At 37.1% G+C, this 18,342-nt stretch overlaps 1 protein-coding gene across 1 annotated transcript in view; it reads left to right on the top strand.

Moving 5' to 3' along the window:
• Window positions 1-18,342, top strand: part of HMCN1 (hemicentin 1) — a 665,929-nt gene that overhangs the window by 405,636 nt on the left and 241,951 nt on the right. The window contains exons 31-36 of the mRNA XM_006872707.1: window positions 3,338-3,616; window positions 4,100-4,381; window positions 5,148-5,256; window positions 6,170-6,339; window positions 7,745-7,899; window positions 12,437-12,560. Coding sequence (XP_006872769.1) covers window positions 3,338-3,616; window positions 4,100-4,381; window positions 5,148-5,256; window positions 6,170-6,339; window positions 7,745-7,899; window positions 12,437-12,560 — 1,119 coding nt within the window. The remainder of the gene's footprint in view (window positions 1-3,337; window positions 3,617-4,099; window positions 4,382-5,147; window positions 5,257-6,169; window positions 6,340-7,744; window positions 7,900-12,436; window positions 12,561-18,342) is intronic.

Genomic DNA, 18,342 nt, shown 5'->3' with positions numbered 1-18,342 from the left:
AGTGAGGTTGGCCCAGGATCGGGCAGTGTTTCGTTCTGCTGTGCATAAGGTCACTATGGGTCGGTATTGATTCAATGGCAGCTAACAACAACAACAACATAGGGTATCTAGGGAGCAGCTGGTGAATTTGAACTGCTCATTTTGCAGTTTGCAGTCCAGAGTTTATCCTACAATGTCACACCAGGAGTCTTAATTCACAACTGGTAGCTTTTAATTTTTTAATGAATTTTCATCTGAGGTTTATGGATGGGTTTCAGAGATCTGAGTGAGAACCTCCTCATAGTGTATAAACATCTTTGAGCATATACACATGAGTAAATTTTAATGTGCTGTGTGTTCATAAACTTTATCAATAGCTCCCTTCTCCCGTGACAAAGGAAGTATAGCTTTCAGGCAGATATCTATGAATGAAAATGAAACAGTAAGTAAAATATTTATTTATTTGCTCAATTTAAACAATGAAAGATATGTTGATCTATCATTAATTTAAAATGTTCTTTGAGAATTTTTTCTCAATTTCATACATACAAACTTTTAAACAGCTTATTTTCTGTACAAATGTTAATTCATTTGTTAAACATTTATGAGGGATAGGAATCTTTTATCTTTTTGAACTTAAATTCCTTATTTAGACTACTCAGCAGATTGAGAAATTTGAGCCCAAAATTTGGTATACATTTACAAATTAACTTAAGGTATAATAAAAAAATCTAAATTGAAATATAAAATGTTAATAAAATGTTGTTCTTAGCATTTCAGGTGATGGCCTGCATTTAAATGAATTACAAGGCTTAGCAAATTTTCTTTTGTTAAGGGCCAGATAATATTTCAAGCTTTGCAGACCGTTAGGCAAAAACAAGGCTTTTATGTAGTGGGTATTGACATAATAAGACACCTGATGTGGCACTATACGATAAACACTGGACTGCCAACTGCAAGGTCAGTGGTTCAAATCTACCCGCAGCTCCTCAGAAACCTTTCAAAGGGTTGCTATCAGGTGGAACCAACTCAACTTTGCAACAACAGTAATTTATATAATAAGGAGCTTCTAATAGGAAAAACACACTTCCACACATAGTTTATTGACTAAGTTAAAAATACAAGCCTACTAATAAGAACAAAAAGGAGCTCTGGTAGCGTAGTGGTTACGAATCGGGCTGCGAACCTCAGGGTAAGCAGTTCGAAACTACCAGCTGCTCTGCGGGAGAAAGATGAGGCTTTCTGCTCCCATAAAGATTTTCAGCCTTGGAAACCCTGTACAGGGTCGCTATGGGTCGGAACCGACTCGATGGCACATAACAACAACGAGAACAATGAAATTATTTGTTGAGTACAACTATTCACCTAATTGATATCCAAAGTTATCAACAGGATCTATTGCAAATGTGCTTTAAGATGTATTGTATCCTTTGATAATGTCTTTTCATACCAATATCGTTGTTGTCAGTTATTGTCGAGTGAATCCCAACTCATGGCAGTTCCAAGTGTTTCAGAGTAGAGCTTCTCCATTAGGCTGTTAAGACTGAACTTTTGGAGGCAGATCACCTAGAACTGTCGTCTGAGGTGCCTCTGGGTGGGTTTGAACCGCCAACCTTTTAGCTAGCAGTTTAGTTATTAAACATTTGCACCACCTAGCTTCCTCCTAAAAAATACCACCTCAGTAATTGTTAAAAAACAAAAACAAAAACAAAACAAAAGGAAGGTAGAGTAACTTTACAGTGGAGAAACCTAACGAACCCTACCTCAGTCAGATGATTAAAGTATACTTGATTGTTTGTACATTTACTTTGATGTGATGAGATTGGTTCTTTCCCTCTATAATCTACCCTAAAACCCATAATCCCAGTAAAACCACGAGAAAAACATCAAACAAACCCAAATTGAGGGATGTTCTACAAAATACTTAACCACAGCTTCTCAACTCTGTCAAGGTCATCAAAACCAAGAAAAGTCTGAGAGACTGTCACAGGGTAGCCTAAGGAGACCTGGCAACTACAAGTAATATGGTGTCGTGGAGGGATTCTGGGACAAACAAAGGTGTTAGGTAAAAAAACTGAGGATATTCAAATTAGAGTATGATGTTTAGTCATTGTTGCCGTATCATTATTGGTCCATGACTCCTTGCCTTCGAGTTGATTTCAACTCAGGGTAAGCCACCCTGGAGGACAGAGTAGAGTGCCCAGAAGATTTCCACAGCTGTAAGTCTTTGTGGGAGTCCTGCTGTGGCACTGTGGGCTAATGTGTCAGACTGCAAAGTTGTTTGAACTGCAGGGTTAGTGGTTTAAGCTCACCACCTGCTCCTTGGAAACCCTATACAGGGTCGCTGTGGGTCAGAATCGACTCGACAGCACTTAACAACAGCAACAAGTCTTGTGGAAGCAGACTCCTTTCTCCTGTAGAGTAGCTGGTGGTTCTGAATGGCTGACCTTTTGATTAGCAGCTAAGAGCTTTAGCCAGTATGCAACCAGAACGGTGTTGGTCGATTAAGTGTGATAAATGCATTATAGTATTGTAAGATCTAAGTACAAGAAAAAGTAATATAGAGGAAATTGGATGCATGTATGGGAATTTTCTGTAAATAAATCTAAAACTGTTCTAAAATAAATAAGTTTATTCAAATTACATTAAGATACTCAAAGTTAGCACATGCCACTTAACTTCGTTTAAATTGTTGCACTTACGGAATATTTCTGGAATAACTATGTTAAGAATATGTTGCAGGCATTGAGCCACTTAAGTTGTTTTTCCAATAGCACAATCCTCATGTGATTTGGCAGGCCAAGCATGTGGATGCTGAATTGTGGATGATACATATGTTGCCAATTAGTCAAGTGAAACTGAGTGAATGAGCTCTTGGTAGTCCCTTTTACACCTCAAAAAATAGCAAGAGGCGAAAATTAAAAACTCCACAGCTATTACTAGTAGCTAGTTCTAAAAGCACTTAGGCTTTATGTATAGTCCTTGGGGAGACAGCATACAGTTGTACCACATTGACATTTTGCTTCATTGGCCTAGCTTCAAACTTATGGTATCTAATTTAAGTGTTGACTCATTGTAATTTGCTTCATTAAACATAACTTCTTAGCTATTCTAATATGATCTAATGGACATTCATGAACCACTGAAACCAAAGCAGATTTTCTAGTTTTACTAAAATCTGAAACTCAAAAGGCAGATGATAGAGATTGTTTTGATCAACTAGGCAACTAATTATGAGTAGATAAGTCACAAATTGTCTTTAATTTGCATTCACTTTAAATGCATTACTTAAATTTAACATGTGTATGAAGATGGTGAAGCTTATAAGACCTGTTTTTGTTTCTGAATTTTTTTGTAGTACCACCCAGCATTAAAGGAGGAAATGTCACCACAGAAATATCAGTGTTGATCAATAGTGTAATTAAACTGGAATGTGAAACACGGGGACTTCCAGGACCTGCTGTTACGTGGTATAAGGATGGTCAGCCAATCATATCCAGCTCACAAGCACTGTATATTGATAAAGGACAATTTCTCCAGATCCATCGAGCGCAAGTCTCTGACTCAGCAACATATACATGTCATGTAACCAATGTTGCTGGAACTGCTGAAAAATCATTCCATGTGGATGTCTATGGTAAAGAAAAATATATGTTTGAATTACATGCTTTCTATCTATGCTTTCTAATGTGCTTTCAGTTAGTTCATCAATAAAGAGTTGTAGATAATGACTGCTTTTAATATGCCTGGATAAGAATTGGATGTATTTGTCCCATGATTTGGCAATACATAAACGCTAAGGTGAGCAAGAAGTGGTCCACTTATTCAATGAAATTGGGTATCCAGAGCATTTGGTTTTTATTTGGGAAACAATTTAGTTCATAAGACTAAGATCAGTCTCCACTTTTTGTGATTTACTAGCCCGACACAGAACAGGACAATAGAATAATTTCATAGTTGCAAGAACAAGGAAATTCTTCCCTCAACAGTTTAGAGGGAGATGGACATGTAGAAACTCTTGTGGTTAATCTACATAAGAATTAATATCCCATTTATTTCAGTAGAATGTATTTTGTGACTGAACAGGGAAGTGCCTGAAATAATACTTTTGTCTACTTAGTTCCCCCAATGATTGAAGGTGACTTGACTATACCACTGAGTAAACAAGTGATTGTTGATCATTCCCTGACATTGGAGTGCAAAGCTGCTGGCAACCCTCCTCCTGTTCTTACCTGGTTAAAAGATGGTGTACCTGTGAAGGCCAATAACAACATCCGCATAGAAGCTGGTGGAAAGAAACTTGAAATCACGAATGCCCTAGAAGTCGATCGGGGGCAATACGTATGTGTAGCCACCAGTGTGGCAGGAGAAAAGGAAATCAAATACGAAGTTGATGTCTTAGGTAAATAAGGATGCCATTACTTGCTTTATAAGATTCTTAGTAAAGCTAACTAGTTTATCAAATAATTCTTTGTTCATTGAATAATTAATAAAACAATATCCAAGGAATTGTAGCTGCCTGTTTATGCTAGACTGTATATTACCAGGCAGTTGATTTATCACAAGAATTCCCAAGATCTGGAAACATACCTAAATCTTACACTAGCTTTGATAGATACTCTTTGCATTTGTAAGTATATAGATCCATTTTTACATGTTTGACAATATCTGTTTGTATCTGTGTGACACACACAATATCTGTGTGACAACGTGGTCGTCTGTGAGGAGTATTGGGATAGACAGTAGGAAACTATGCTTTGGACTTCGAAGGTCATCTTGCAAACTTGAGTCTCTGTTTCTTTCTCAATATATTGAAGACTTTTGAATAGATGCCATGCTTTTGGAGGCTCCCTTCTCGTTCTTATGAAAATAGATAATATAAAATATGAATAAGCTTTATATTCCTAGGGCATCAGCAGTACCATACTGCTAGAATAATGGAGAAACATCCTCAATATGTCAAAAAGACATTTATCCTGGCATATGTTTATTGTAGAAAATATTTAACCAATTAGTTGCCATTGGGTCACAAATACCCCTTTTCTACAAAATCACAATGATACTTAGTCACCCTTCTAAACTACTACTCAATATTGCTTGATGCAGTGATATATTTTTCTTTTGCATTTCATTGTTTCATTGTATATTTCACCCTTGTTGTTTTCTAGTGCCACCATCTGTAGAAGGAGGAGATGAAACATCTTACTTCATTGTGATGGTTAATAACTTGCTGGAACTAGATTGTTCAGTGACAGGCTCACCCCCACCAACTATCATGTAAGGGTTTTGGTATGTCTTCTAAATACCTCCCACTTTTTCACTTGAAAGCTTTAGAGCTATAAGAGATCCTATGTTATTATTATTTTTTTAATGGCTATATGAAATTATTTTCTTTATATTTCTCTTTTAAAACACATAGTCCATGTACAGGGCAATTTCAACTTGACACCACCAAAACTCAGTGCCATTGAGTTGATTATGACTGATAGTGGTCTTGTAGGGCAGATTAGAACTACCTCATATAGGATTTCCAAGACAAAATTTTTTTAAGGGAGCAGAAAGCCTTATCTTTCTTCCAAGGAACAGCTAGTGGGTTTGAACTGCCAGACTCATGGTTAGCAGCCCAGTGCTTAACCCACTATGCTATCAAGCCTTCAAATTTTGCTTAATGAGAGAAATTCCATTTTATGTTCTTAAAAATTACATTTTTAGTACTTGGAAACAGGTTAGTAAACCATACTTTTATCAGATTTAAATGTGTACCATATTTAAATGCAGATAATGTGAGCATTGCACTTTTTTTTGCAAACTGCATAACTCCCTCATGTGTTAGTGTCCTGTGTGTGTTGTGCAGGGTATATGCATATGCAGATTATTTACACAGGCACATTATATGTGAAAATACACTAATGAGCTACTAGATTAGAAATGAACAAACTATATAAGGGAAATAGTATAAGTTAACATATACTTATGTTTACTGACTCTTCTTTCTCCTTCCTTTATTCACAGTGTTTATTGAATACTATCTGCCAACTTCTGTGTTAATCCAGGCTTCCTTTTTCCTTCTTCCCATTTACAACTGATTTTACAGAGTGAACCACTGGGACATTAAGCAGATACATATCTTCTAGGAATCTTACGAAATTAAAATATATTTCCATACACCTTTTTTCCTTTTTGTCCACAGGTGGCTCAAGGATGGTCAGCCAGTTGATGAAAGGGGTGGATTCAAGATTTTACTGAATGGACGCAAATTGGTTATTGGCCAGGCTCAAGTGTCAGACACAGGCCTTTATCGCTGTGTAGCAACGAACACTGCTGGAGATCACAAGAAGGAATTTGAAGTGACTGTTCATGGTATGCTAAAGAAGTGATGGAGCATCATATGTACAGATTGCTTTATGGATTAAATCATTATCTAAGGAGCCCTGGTGGCACTGTGGATTAGGCCTTGGGCTACTAACCACAAGGTTGGCAGTTTAAATCTACCAGCCACAGCCGCTCCAAGTGAGAAAGATGAAGCTGTCTGCTTCCATAAAGATTTAGACTGAGAACCCCTAAGGAGCAGTTCAGCTCTGCCCTATAGGGTTGCTATGAGTTGAAATCTACTCATTGACAGTGAGTTTGGTTTGGTTTTGGTTTTCATTATCTAATTCAGATTCAGTTAGCTCAATAATTTAGATAAATCTTGACTCGTGGAAAGTAATGTAGAGGATGCAAAATTGAGTTAAATAATAGATCTTAAAGCACTTCTAACATAGAGACTCATCCAAGAGGTACTATATGAATGGACTGAGTCAGAATTTAAATATTGAAATGTGTATTCTGCATAGAAAGCCAAGATCTGAGGAATGAGGACAAATGAGATAGAAAAGGCAGATGACAAATTTTAAGTTAAAGGGGCTGGGTCAACATCTAAAGGTTTAGCCAAAACAGGAGGGAGTGTGAATAAAGCAGTTTCCAGAAATGGAGGCTGAGGATGTTATTGAAGGACCAGGGGCAAATAAGTGCATTCACAGAACTGGCACATTCAGGTTATAAACAGCAATCTAATGATAGAAGCAACCCTTTGCCAGAATATTATGTGTCTTACTTGCCTGCAGACCTCGTGAAGGGAGGTTGTAGAACCAGAAACTGGAGAACTATTTGGAAGCCACAACGGAGGTTACTATGAACATCAAATTAATTTTTTTCTGTCTCTGCAGACATTTTCCCCCCTGCTTTTTCAGTGCCATGATGGAACATGGCTAATCATGTTTCTCAGCATCAACTCCAATTCCTGAGAGAGGGAATCTGGCAGTGCTAGTTTAAATTGAGTTACCATCAGCTTTGCTAGGGGTAGAGTCATGCAGTATGAATATGTGTTCTTGAAACTCATGTTGAATTTAGGAGGTAATTCTAGAGAAAGTGAGGCTGTTATAGATTGGGAAAACACCAAAAAGTGTAAATGAAGCTTATATGTGGATTGGAGTAGTTTTAAATATATTTTATTCATTCCATGCAGAATTAGAGCTCCATAGTTAAATAACTGTTATCTAAAATAACTAAGAAGTATAATTCAATGTGTGGGATGAAATTATTTCACTATTTGTTAAATTTTAAGGTTTCAGATTCTTTCATACGTATTTTTAAGCATTTGACACCATTGATTAATTTTTTTCTTCCCTTTTTCTGTTCTTCCTACTCTGCTCTTCTCCATTCCTTCATTCCCTCTCTCACTTCCTTCCTTTCTTCCTTTTTTTTCCCCCTTCCTTAAACCTAGTTCCCCCAACAATCAAGTCCCCAGGCCTTTCTGAGAGAGCCGTGGTGAGATACAAGCCTGTCACCTTGCAGTGCATAGCCAATGGCATTCCAAATCCATCTATTACATGGTTAAAAGATGGCCAGCCTGTGAACACTGCCCAAGGAAACCTCAAAGTAAGCATGGATATCATTGATTCCAAACTGAGAAAGCTGCATCGCATTCTTATTTCTTAGTTATAGGTTTTCCTATGTATAGATTTTGTGGAAATTTTATTAAAACAATATGTGTTTTCCTTAGACTTCTAAAGAATAACTTAGTACTTTGGTTTGAAGAATGAAAGTAATTAAAATCTTTAAGAGTCTTAAAAATGACATTTATTTTAACATTTGTTGTTGATAAGTGCCATCGAGTCAGTTCCTACTCATAGCGACCCTGTAAAGGGTTTCTAAGGAGCAACTGGTGAGCTTGAACCACCAACCTTGTGGTTCAAAGAGACTTTGTAGTCCAGGATATAAGCCTGCAGCACCATACCAGGACTCCTTTTTATAACATAGTGGTTGGTATTTTTTATTATTTTGCTTTATATAGCTTTAACTATTGAAATGCTACCATCCAGTAGATGAACATTGTTGTTAAGTTCCTTCAAGTTGGTTGTGACTCATAGTGGCCCTGTATAGGGTTTCTGAGGAGTGATAGGTGACTTTGAACCACCTACCTTGCAGTTCAAACTGACCATGTGGTCTAGTGCATTATCTTGCAGTACCACACCAGGACTCTACTATATCCCCAATATGTTCACCAGAGAATAAGATTGAGATGAAAATATACCTACATAAACTCAAGTGAACTAAATGTTGAAAACCATGTTTTAACTAGTTTATAAGCTTCAGGAGGAGTCCTGGTGTGGCGCTGTGGGTTAACGCATCAGACTGCAACGTCATTTGAACTGCAAGGTCAGTGGTTCAAGCTCACCAGCTGCTCCTGGGGAACCCTATACAAGGTCTCTATGGGTTTGAATTGACTTGACAGCACTTCACAACAACAAGTTTCAGGAGGGAGAGCTACAGTTAGCCTTACTCACTGTGTGTTGTTAATACCGAATGCCAAATAGTTCTGAAACATAGCTCTAAATCAGTACATATTTCTTCCCTTAATCGATGGATGGATAAATAGATGATAGATTGTAGTTGTTGTTGCTAAGTACCGTTGAGTTGGTTCCAACCCATAGCAACCTTTTATAGAGTTTCCAAAGAGTGATTAGTGAGTTTGAACCACTGACCTTGCAGTTCAAACCGATGTTGCAGTCTATTGTATTAACACACTGTGCCACACCAGGACTCCCAGCGATAGATAAATATAAAATTAGATTTCAATCCTAGAAAATCTAAGTTATGGATTTCAAAATAGTAATTAATCGATATTACTACTGTAATTAAGTTAATCTACTAACATGGTCTTGATATTTTATTTAATAAGTGCTTAATAATAAAGGCTGTGATGCATTATGCTCCCAGTAGATGTGATAGGGATCTGCTCATTTTTAATTATTTTTCTAAATCCAATGCAACTAACACATATGTGTTCATGAAAGATTTGTATATTGTCTTCAAACACAGTACGAGTAAACAAATGTTTACTTGAGAGGTAGACATTTAGCACATAATCATATAAAAATATAATTATAAACTGTGATGAGTGATTGTAAGAGAAAATACAGAGAACTCTAAGAATATATGGAGTCCTGGTATAGTGCAGTAGAATATGCACTCAACCACAAGGTCGGTTTGTACCACGAGACTGGTGTTTCAAAATCACCAGCCACTCCTCGGAAACCCTATAGGGGATCACTATGGATTGGAACCAACGTAACAGCACTGAACAACAACAACATAAGAATATATAATGAGAAAAGCCTTTGCATATAAGGAAGATTCATAGGAAAAGCTTTTGAACAGAGATATGAAGAATTCTTAGACGTTAAAGAGGTGAAGTTAATTGAAGAAAGCTGATTTCAAATATGTATATGGGCAAACAAATTAGAATGGTAGAGAATATGAGACATCTTGAGGACTTGAAAGCAAGCAAAATCACTTCCTCTAAACTGAGGAACAGTGAAGCAAAGGAAATATGATATTAGTAGAGATCAGAGAGCAGGTAGGAGGCACTGTTAAAAGTTTATTTTAAAACAATGAGAGGCCTCTTAGGGATTGTGAAAAAGGGATAATATGATCTGGTTTGTATTTTAAGTAGTCATTCTGTCCCCTTCTGGAGATTGAATTGGAGGAAGAGTAGATATTTAGAATGAAGACATATTGTCATTTGTTTAAAGAAGAGAGAAATTTAGATTTACATGCTCATAGAAATGAGCATGTATGGGTAGATTTAAATTACATATTAATAAATTATTAGTGCTTAGTCTTAGATTATAAAAGGAAAGGGAGGTGTCATGGAACACTTGTAGGTATCTAAACTATACAATGTGGGTAGTGATGCTATTCATTTAGATGGGAGACACCAGAGGAGGAGAGATTTGAGAAAATAAAACTAAGATTTGAATGTTAGACATCTGGGGTTTGTGGGGACTTTTATAGATAGTTGAGTATAAAGTTCTGGAGCTCAAAGTAAGGTTCTGGTTGGATACTGACACAAAGATGATATTTGCAACCATGAACACAGATGAGTTCATCTAAGAGAAGAAAAAGAGTAAGAAGATAAAGGAGAAATGCAGTCTTAAGAAAGTATGGCCTTTATAGGTCTGCTGCAATAGTACTCTAGTCCCAAGGTGAATAAAAATGTATAAATGTGCTACTTAAAACATGTTGTTCTTGTTCAGTGCCATTGAACCAGTTCTGACTCATAACAACCCTTTATAGGGTTTACAAGGAGCAATGGGTGAGTTTGAACTGCCGACATGTGGTTCAAACCTACCTTGAGGTCCAGTGCTTATTTTATAGAACCTCACCGGACTCCAACTTGAAGTATAGTATACTTAAAGTATTTGTTGTTGTTGTTAAATGCCTTCGAGTTGCTTCTGACTCATAACGATCCTGTATAGGGTTTCCGAGGAACAACTTATAAATTTGAACTACCGACCTTACAGTTCAAACTGACCTTAAGATCCAGTGTATTATTCTGCAGTGCCACACCAGGACTGCACTTAAAGTGTGCTGTTATTAAGTGCCATTGAGTCGATTCTGACCCTTAGTGACCCTGTACATGGTTTCCGAGGAGCAGCTAGTGAGTTTGAATTGCTGACCTTGTGATTCAAAGTGATTTTGCAGTCCAGCACATTAACCTACAGTTCCATACCAGGAGTCCACTTAAAGTATAGTGCACTTAAAATAGTACAGTATGCCTGAAGATTAGGTTGTATGGGTGTTTACATGGGAGAAGATCATTTGGGGTCAGGGTGTGGTAAGCCTGGAGGGCTATACTGAGTTCAGATTTCTTTCTGGATGAAGTGGGGAGCCATGAATGAGATTTGAATGAGGACTGGTAAAATAATCAAATTTGTATTTTAAACAAATTATTCTTGCAGCAATATGCAAGATAGATTAACAGTTGGAATGATTGGAGACACTGGAACATTAGTTAAAATGCTATCATAATCCCACAGTGTATCTGGGAATGGAAACGGGATAGAAGAAACATGCAATAACAGGAAAATCAAACCCAATAGGAGAATATGAAGCCCAAAGGCTGGAGGAAAGTGGGTGTCATTATACAAGTTTGGGAACATTCAATGCGAAGTTGGTTTTAGGGATAAAAGAGAAACATTTTTTTAGCTAAGTTTTGAATGTATTAAATTCCGTGTACTAACATATCAAACAAACAGAAACAGAAAAGTAAAGCTCAAAAGAGAAAACTGAACCTAACAGTGTAGATTTAGGAGTTTGCACAGGAGTTTTCACTGAAGTCCTAGGTTCTGATAAAATCTATGAGGAATATATGGTTCCTCCTTATGATACAAGAAAATGAAGCCAATTCTGTCAATGAATCGCCTAAGAAAGACAGAATGAGAACAGAGGGGATTCGGGATCCTTGATACTCTGAAAGCAGAGTTTTAAGGAGCAGGTCCAAATGCAGCAGATGGTGAAAGAGAGTCTGGTCTTAAATAGTCCTCTGGAAATTGTGGTTAGAAGTTGCTATAACCTATGAATAATCAAAGAGTAACTTCTGAATAACCAGTTTCTAAATGTTAGATGTCTGTTGCAATGTACTTTAGAAGGAAATAAGGAAAATCAGTCAGGGAGAAATATATCTGCATTCCCATTAGTCAAATTTTATAGTTTTTGTTGTTTTTCTGGCCCCCTGACCATTTAATAAGAAAATATTGTTGTTTTAAAACTATTTATGAAGTGCTATATAAATGTGGCCTTTTTTTTTTTTCAAATAGCTTAAATTTTCATCGCATACATCACAGTTCAGTGCTGAAGTCTTTTATTCAATGAGGTTTTATGATTATACCAGCAGGCAGGCCTACGGTTATTTTGTTTTGCCTTTCCCAAGAATCAGAAAAGTGATTCAATCAAATTAGTTTCTTGAGTATGATGAAGTGATCTGGCTCTAACATATCAGAAGATAATTAAGATATTGGCATGGAAATGTAATTAGAGATTATAAATTTAAATGAGTTTGTGTATCTAAGAGAATGTTTTCAAAGCCAAGTGTAAAGCATGAAATGCTGCCATGCTTTCTGCTCCCAATTAGATACAGTCTTCTGGTCGAATTCTACAAATTGCCAAAGCCCTGTTGGAAGATGCTGGCAGATACACATGCGTGGCTACCAATGCGGCTGGAGAAACACAACAGCACATTCAACTTCATGTTCATGGTAATGTAATTTACATATCTAAGCTGACAGTATTTCTGTGACTTTTTCTTTTAACATACTGGGCTCATTCTTGTTGAATTTCAGAGAAAAAGAAAGAACTGCTTCTTTTTGTCTATATGAAAACACTTAGAAAATGTTTTATATTATTGTGATTATAATTACTCATATTAACTTTTCAGGTTGTGCAATGGGCATGATTTTTATAAAGCTCACATATTTTATTGCCCCATGTTTTAAACTATTTTTATTTTATTCAATGGTAACATTCTACAGATACTGTTTGTCATAAAGACAAAAGTAGTGATTTTGTTCCTTAGCATTGTCTATGATTTTCTTGCCTGCTTATAGCAGGGATTTTGTAGATAGAATTTATCCTTGGTTCATGATCTTCTCCCATGTGCTTTCATAAAACATCTGGGTGGCCATGGAATGCCTCATTAATAATACAGCTTCGCAGTAAACTTGAAAGACTATATGGCCTTGAATTTAAGGCTTCAGATCTCTAGAGAGCTATCAGCAAGGTCCAAGAATTGTAAGCTTGAGCTATACTAAGTCAGCCAAAGGTATTCATAGAGGGCTATTTAAGATCTCTGTGTATATACGATTAATCTTCTCTAATTCACATGATTGTTCAACATTTCATTCATTATTAATTCATTCACATATTGACCACACATTTGTAGATTATCTATTATACAAGAATGCTTCAAAAAGTTGGTGGAAAATGGAATGAAAATATAATAGAATTTTTCCAGGAACTTTTTGACACCTCTTTGGATATGCTGGATGTTGGAAATATACATATAAGCAAATAGTTTCTGAAGTTAAGGAATACATGTCCAAAGTACAATTGTCTTACCATCCTAACTTCTAAGAAGCAATCTGGCTGTACTTCTTCCAAGACAAATTTTTTTATGCTACTGACAGTTGATGGTATGTTCAATATTCTTAGCAACACCATAATCCAAATGCATCAATTCTTCTACAGTCTTCCTTATTCATTGACCAACTTTCACATGCATCTGAGGTGATTGAAAATAGCATGAGCCTTGGTAGGCACACTTCAGTTCTCAGACAGGTAGCTTTGGTCTTTTACAGCAGATTTGACAAATGCAATACATGATTTAATTTCTTGCCTGCTGCTTCCATGAGCATTGATTGTGAAAACAATCAAAATGAAATGTTTGACAACTTCAGTCTTTTCTCCATTTATCACTCAGAACAGTAATGGATACTTCAAACTTGACTCTGTCCTCTTCAATGTTTATATTAATGACTTCAGTGAGAATTGCATAATTGTAAGCTTCAAAAAGACTTCAGAGGTTAAAATGATGGATTAATCCAATGAAAAACTACAGAAGAATAGAGTTAGAAAAGAGTGGTGTAAAGACAATACTCATTGAGCTACCCAAGAGAATTACTTACCTTTCCTCAAGTTATTGTACAACTAATAAGAGCCAAATAACCCTAAAACATGGAAGGCATCAATTAACTACTACCATTGAAGTGGCTATGAAGTGGGGAATATTTTATGGTTGTCACCTTTAAACTTTATACTTACTCTTTGAATTTTTACAACTTATTGTATCTAATTCTGGGCCTATATATTAAACAGAGTGTTAACCAAACAATAGGAAAGCAATTATCAGTTCACTTAATTTGCTTATGAAATTTATTTAGGAGTACCTTAGTGGTGTAAATGGTTAAAACACTTGGCTGCTGACTGAAAGGTGGGAGGTAAGAGTTCATTCAGTAGTAGCTTGGAAGAAAAGTGTAGCTGTCAGCTTCTAAAAATCTTATGGAACAAAGTTCTGCTCTGACATGCATAGAATTGTAATGAATTGGATTAGATTCAGTGGCCACAAGTTTGATTTATGCTAGAAGTTGGGAGATATAAGAACATGAAATGATTTTATCCCAGTAGAGTTGTTATTGTGACGTACCATTGAGTTGGTTATGACTATAGGGTTTCCAAGGAGTGGCTGGTAGATTTGAACCACTGAACTTGTGGTTAGCTGTCCAGTGCTTACCCTACAGTGCCACACCAGGACTAAAGTAGACAAATATATATAAATAATTAATAATAATTATCATTTAGCAAGACCCAATTCATACCAGGTTCTCTGCCACTTTTATACCTTGTGAAAAAGGGTATGAGGGCAGGTGTTCATCTGTCTACACAAGGGATGGAGAATCAAACTACTCAGCATCAGTACAAGGCCAGATCCTCTGAGGCAGAGTTCATACATACCTGTACATTCCAAACTTCTTTATCAATCCTGCTTCCAGCCATTCTCCCTACAGCGCTCTCTACTTAACTGAATTCAATAATTACTTGCAATGGCCAGAGAAGTCATACACCATACTCACACTTGTAAGTTTTTTTTTTGTTTTGTTTTTAAAGAATGTCAACAGGCTACAATTTAGTATTAGAAATGATCAGGGCACAATTCTTACAGTCAGAACAGCCTTTTCCCAGGCATGCCTACAGGCCGCTCTCTGTGGTCCTTGTCCTCTCAACCATAGTATGTCTTGGCGTGCTTCACCAATGTTGCAAAGCTCTTCTGTTGTTGTGGTTATGTGCTGTGGAATTGATTCTGACTCACAATGACCCTGTACAGGGTTTTCAAGGCTGTAAATCTTTACAGGAGCAGAAAGCCTCATCTTTCTCCCGCGAAACAGCTGGTAGTTTCCAACTGCTGACCTTGCGGTTCATAGTCAGCTCTTCTAGGGTTGCTGATAAATGCCTAAGGACACACCACTTCACCATAAGTCTTAGCCCGGTGTCACTGGGCTCTATCTCTCTGGATTAACAAACCTAGCTCCTCAATTAAGTGTCTGGAGATACCCCACTCCACAAGTGAGCCTCCTGCTTAAAGACACTCACCTTTACCACTCTGTCTGGTGCTTTGGCTCTTTATTCTGCTGCTACGGTTCCTCTGCCATTCCTCTGGTGTTACAGTTTTCTGCCCCTGGACCAGGATGTTCATTGTTCTGGGTTCTCAGTGTTCAAAGGATATGCTCCATTCCTGGCTCCTCTTCCATGATGATAGTGAGATTCCCCTTTTCTGTTTCTGGAATGTCTCATTTTAAACCAGGCAAAATGAAAATATTGAACAACTCCTTCATTAGATTTCCAAGTTTGTAGAATTACAATTAGCCCTGTTAACAATCATTCACAACTGAATCATATCATCATATCAGCATCTTCCTCACCTTCTCTTACCCAGATACATAAGGAAAAAACAGTTGTTTGATGGGAGTTACAAAGATTATGGGTAGAAGAGTCATATGAAGTAATTCATTGCGCTGAACATGTTGTTATTTTTTGTTATTGTCAGGTGCCATCAAGCTGTGAGGATTTTTGTTTTCTTATATTCAGTGAGCCACACTGAAGGCTGTAGTCTTTGATCTTCATCAGTGTGTGCATTTTTTCACATTTAGTAAACAATATCATGTTGTCTGCTTATTTGTTATTAAGTACCATCAAGTCAGTTTTGACTCATAGCTACCCTGTATAGGATTCCCAGCTGGTGGATTTAAACTGCTGCCCTTGTGGTTCACAATCTAGTGCTGATCCTACAGAACCACACAGAAGATTGTTAATAAGTCTTCTTCCAGTGTTGATGCCACATTAGTCATCATATAGTCAAGCTTCTCAGATTATTTGATCAACATATAGATTCAATAAGTATGGTGAAAAGATACAGCTCTGACACACACCTTTTCTGACTTTAAAGCTCTCAGTGTCCTCTTGTTCTGTTCGAACCACTGCCTCTTTGTCTATGTACAGATATCCAATTTGTTATGATCCACACAGTCATAACTTAGTCAACAAAACAGGTAAACATCTTTCTGGTATCCTCTGCTTTTAGAAAAGATAGATCTGACATCAATGCTGAGATTCTTCTTTCCACATCCTCTTCTGAATCTGGCTTGAATTTCAGGCAGTTCCCTGTCTATGTGCTGCCGCATCCATTTTTATTTATCTTTTGCAAAATTTTGCTTGCATGTGATATTAATGGTATTTGTGATTATTTCCGCATTCTGTTGAATCACCTTTCTTTGGAATGAGCACAAATATGAATCACTTCCAATCAGACGGCAGGTTACTCTCTTTCAAATTTCTTAGCTTAGACGAATGTGCATTTCCAGCAGCTGGAGATTGCATTTAAAAGTGTGTAGTGCCTTTGTCTGTTATATTGTATTGCAAAAGTAATGCACACAGATAATGTCTTGTGCATTATTTTTGCATTTATTCAAAATTGGCTCAGATAGCATAGTGGTTATGAATTTGGCTGTTAACCTGAAGGTCAGCAGTTGAGAACTACCAGCCGCTCCACAGGAGAAAGATGAGGCTTTCTGCTCCCATAAAGATCTACAGCCTTGGAAACCCTATGAAGGGTTGCTCGGAGTCAAAACCAACTCTACGGCACACCACCACCACCACCATTATATAATTTATCAAAGAAGTACGCCATGTCATTGAAGAAAGAATGAATTACTGACAGATAACTTCTTTACTTCACTTTCTGCTTATTCATCAATATGAATGATATGTGCAATCAACATTCATGTCAGAACTATACCAGAGAATTGATTGTTAAACATCAGCCATTCTACCATTGAATAGGTACTAAGTGCTGTGTGAACATGGAACAAGAAGTGCTTAATTCTGCATGGGGGTAGGGGATTTAAAGAAAACTACACACGAGGTGAAACTTGAGTTAAATCTTTAATGAGTTGGTTTCCTCTGAGAGTAGATGAGAGTAAAAATGTTAAACAAATGAGATAAAATGTAAAAAGGAACTTTTGTCTAAAAAACAAAGCAAAAAAAAATTTTTTTTAAGTATAAGGAATATCTTTAGATATTTAAAAAGCTTACACTTGGAAAATGCTCATTGTCACCGAGTTGAGTCCAATTCATGGTGACCCCATTCTATATAAGCTTGCTGTGAGTTGGAACCGACTCCACAGAACATCACCACCACCAGCAGCAGCATGTGTTATAGCATAGACATAGAGTTACTCCTTAGGGTTTTCTTGGCTCTTTATGAAAGTAGATCATCAGGCCTTCATCCCTGGTGCCACTGGGTTGGATCAAACTATAATGCTTTGGGTTACTAGTCTAGTGCAAACCATTTGTAGCAATTTGGAAAATGGATTAGACTTACTCTGCTGTACTACTTAGCATTCTCTCTTACAAGAATGAATTTTGTCCGTTATGTGTAAAATGTTTCCAACAATTAGAACTCATTAAATATTGATAACATGGCCCAGAGATTTGAATAGTCTTCATCACTGCAAGTATTCACTCAAGAATTTTATGAATAAACGTGCCCAGTGAAGGAGGCTTCCTGCAGAGCCTCTACATTACATAATACCATAGGTGGAATCCTGAACAGCATCCATTATCTTCAGAGGTAGGAAATTTCCACTTGAAAGGATGGACAGACCAGCCTAGAGTGGCTAGAAGAATAGAAGATACTTCTTGAAAGAAACACCGGCAGGAAAAATACAGCACAATATAGGCAGACCAACTGATTACTACAAGAAAAAGCAACTTGCTCGCCCAGGAGACATCAAGGTAAGTGGTTGGGTTCCCTCAGAGCAAACCCCCTTCCAAGACTAAGACTCAATGGGAATACATGCTCTGATTGGTGACCAAGTTCATCACCGATAAGTGGAAGTGAGGGAAAAGCAGCAATGAAGCGGCGAGCTAAGCCCTACAACGTTCAATAGACTCCTGTGAACTCGAATGGGGACCTGGTTGGCCAGCAGT

This window comes from Chrysochloris asiatica, unplaced genomic scaffold, assembly GCF_000296735.1.
Source record: "Chrysochloris asiatica unplaced genomic scaffold, ChrAsi1.0 scaffold00210, whole genome shotgun sequence".
Classification (NCBI taxonomy): domain Eukaryota; kingdom Metazoa; phylum Chordata; class Mammalia; order Afrosoricida; family Chrysochloridae; genus Chrysochloris; species Chrysochloris asiatica.
Note: the sequence above shows the minus strand (reverse complement) of the source record. Positions and strands in the feature narration are given on the sequence as shown.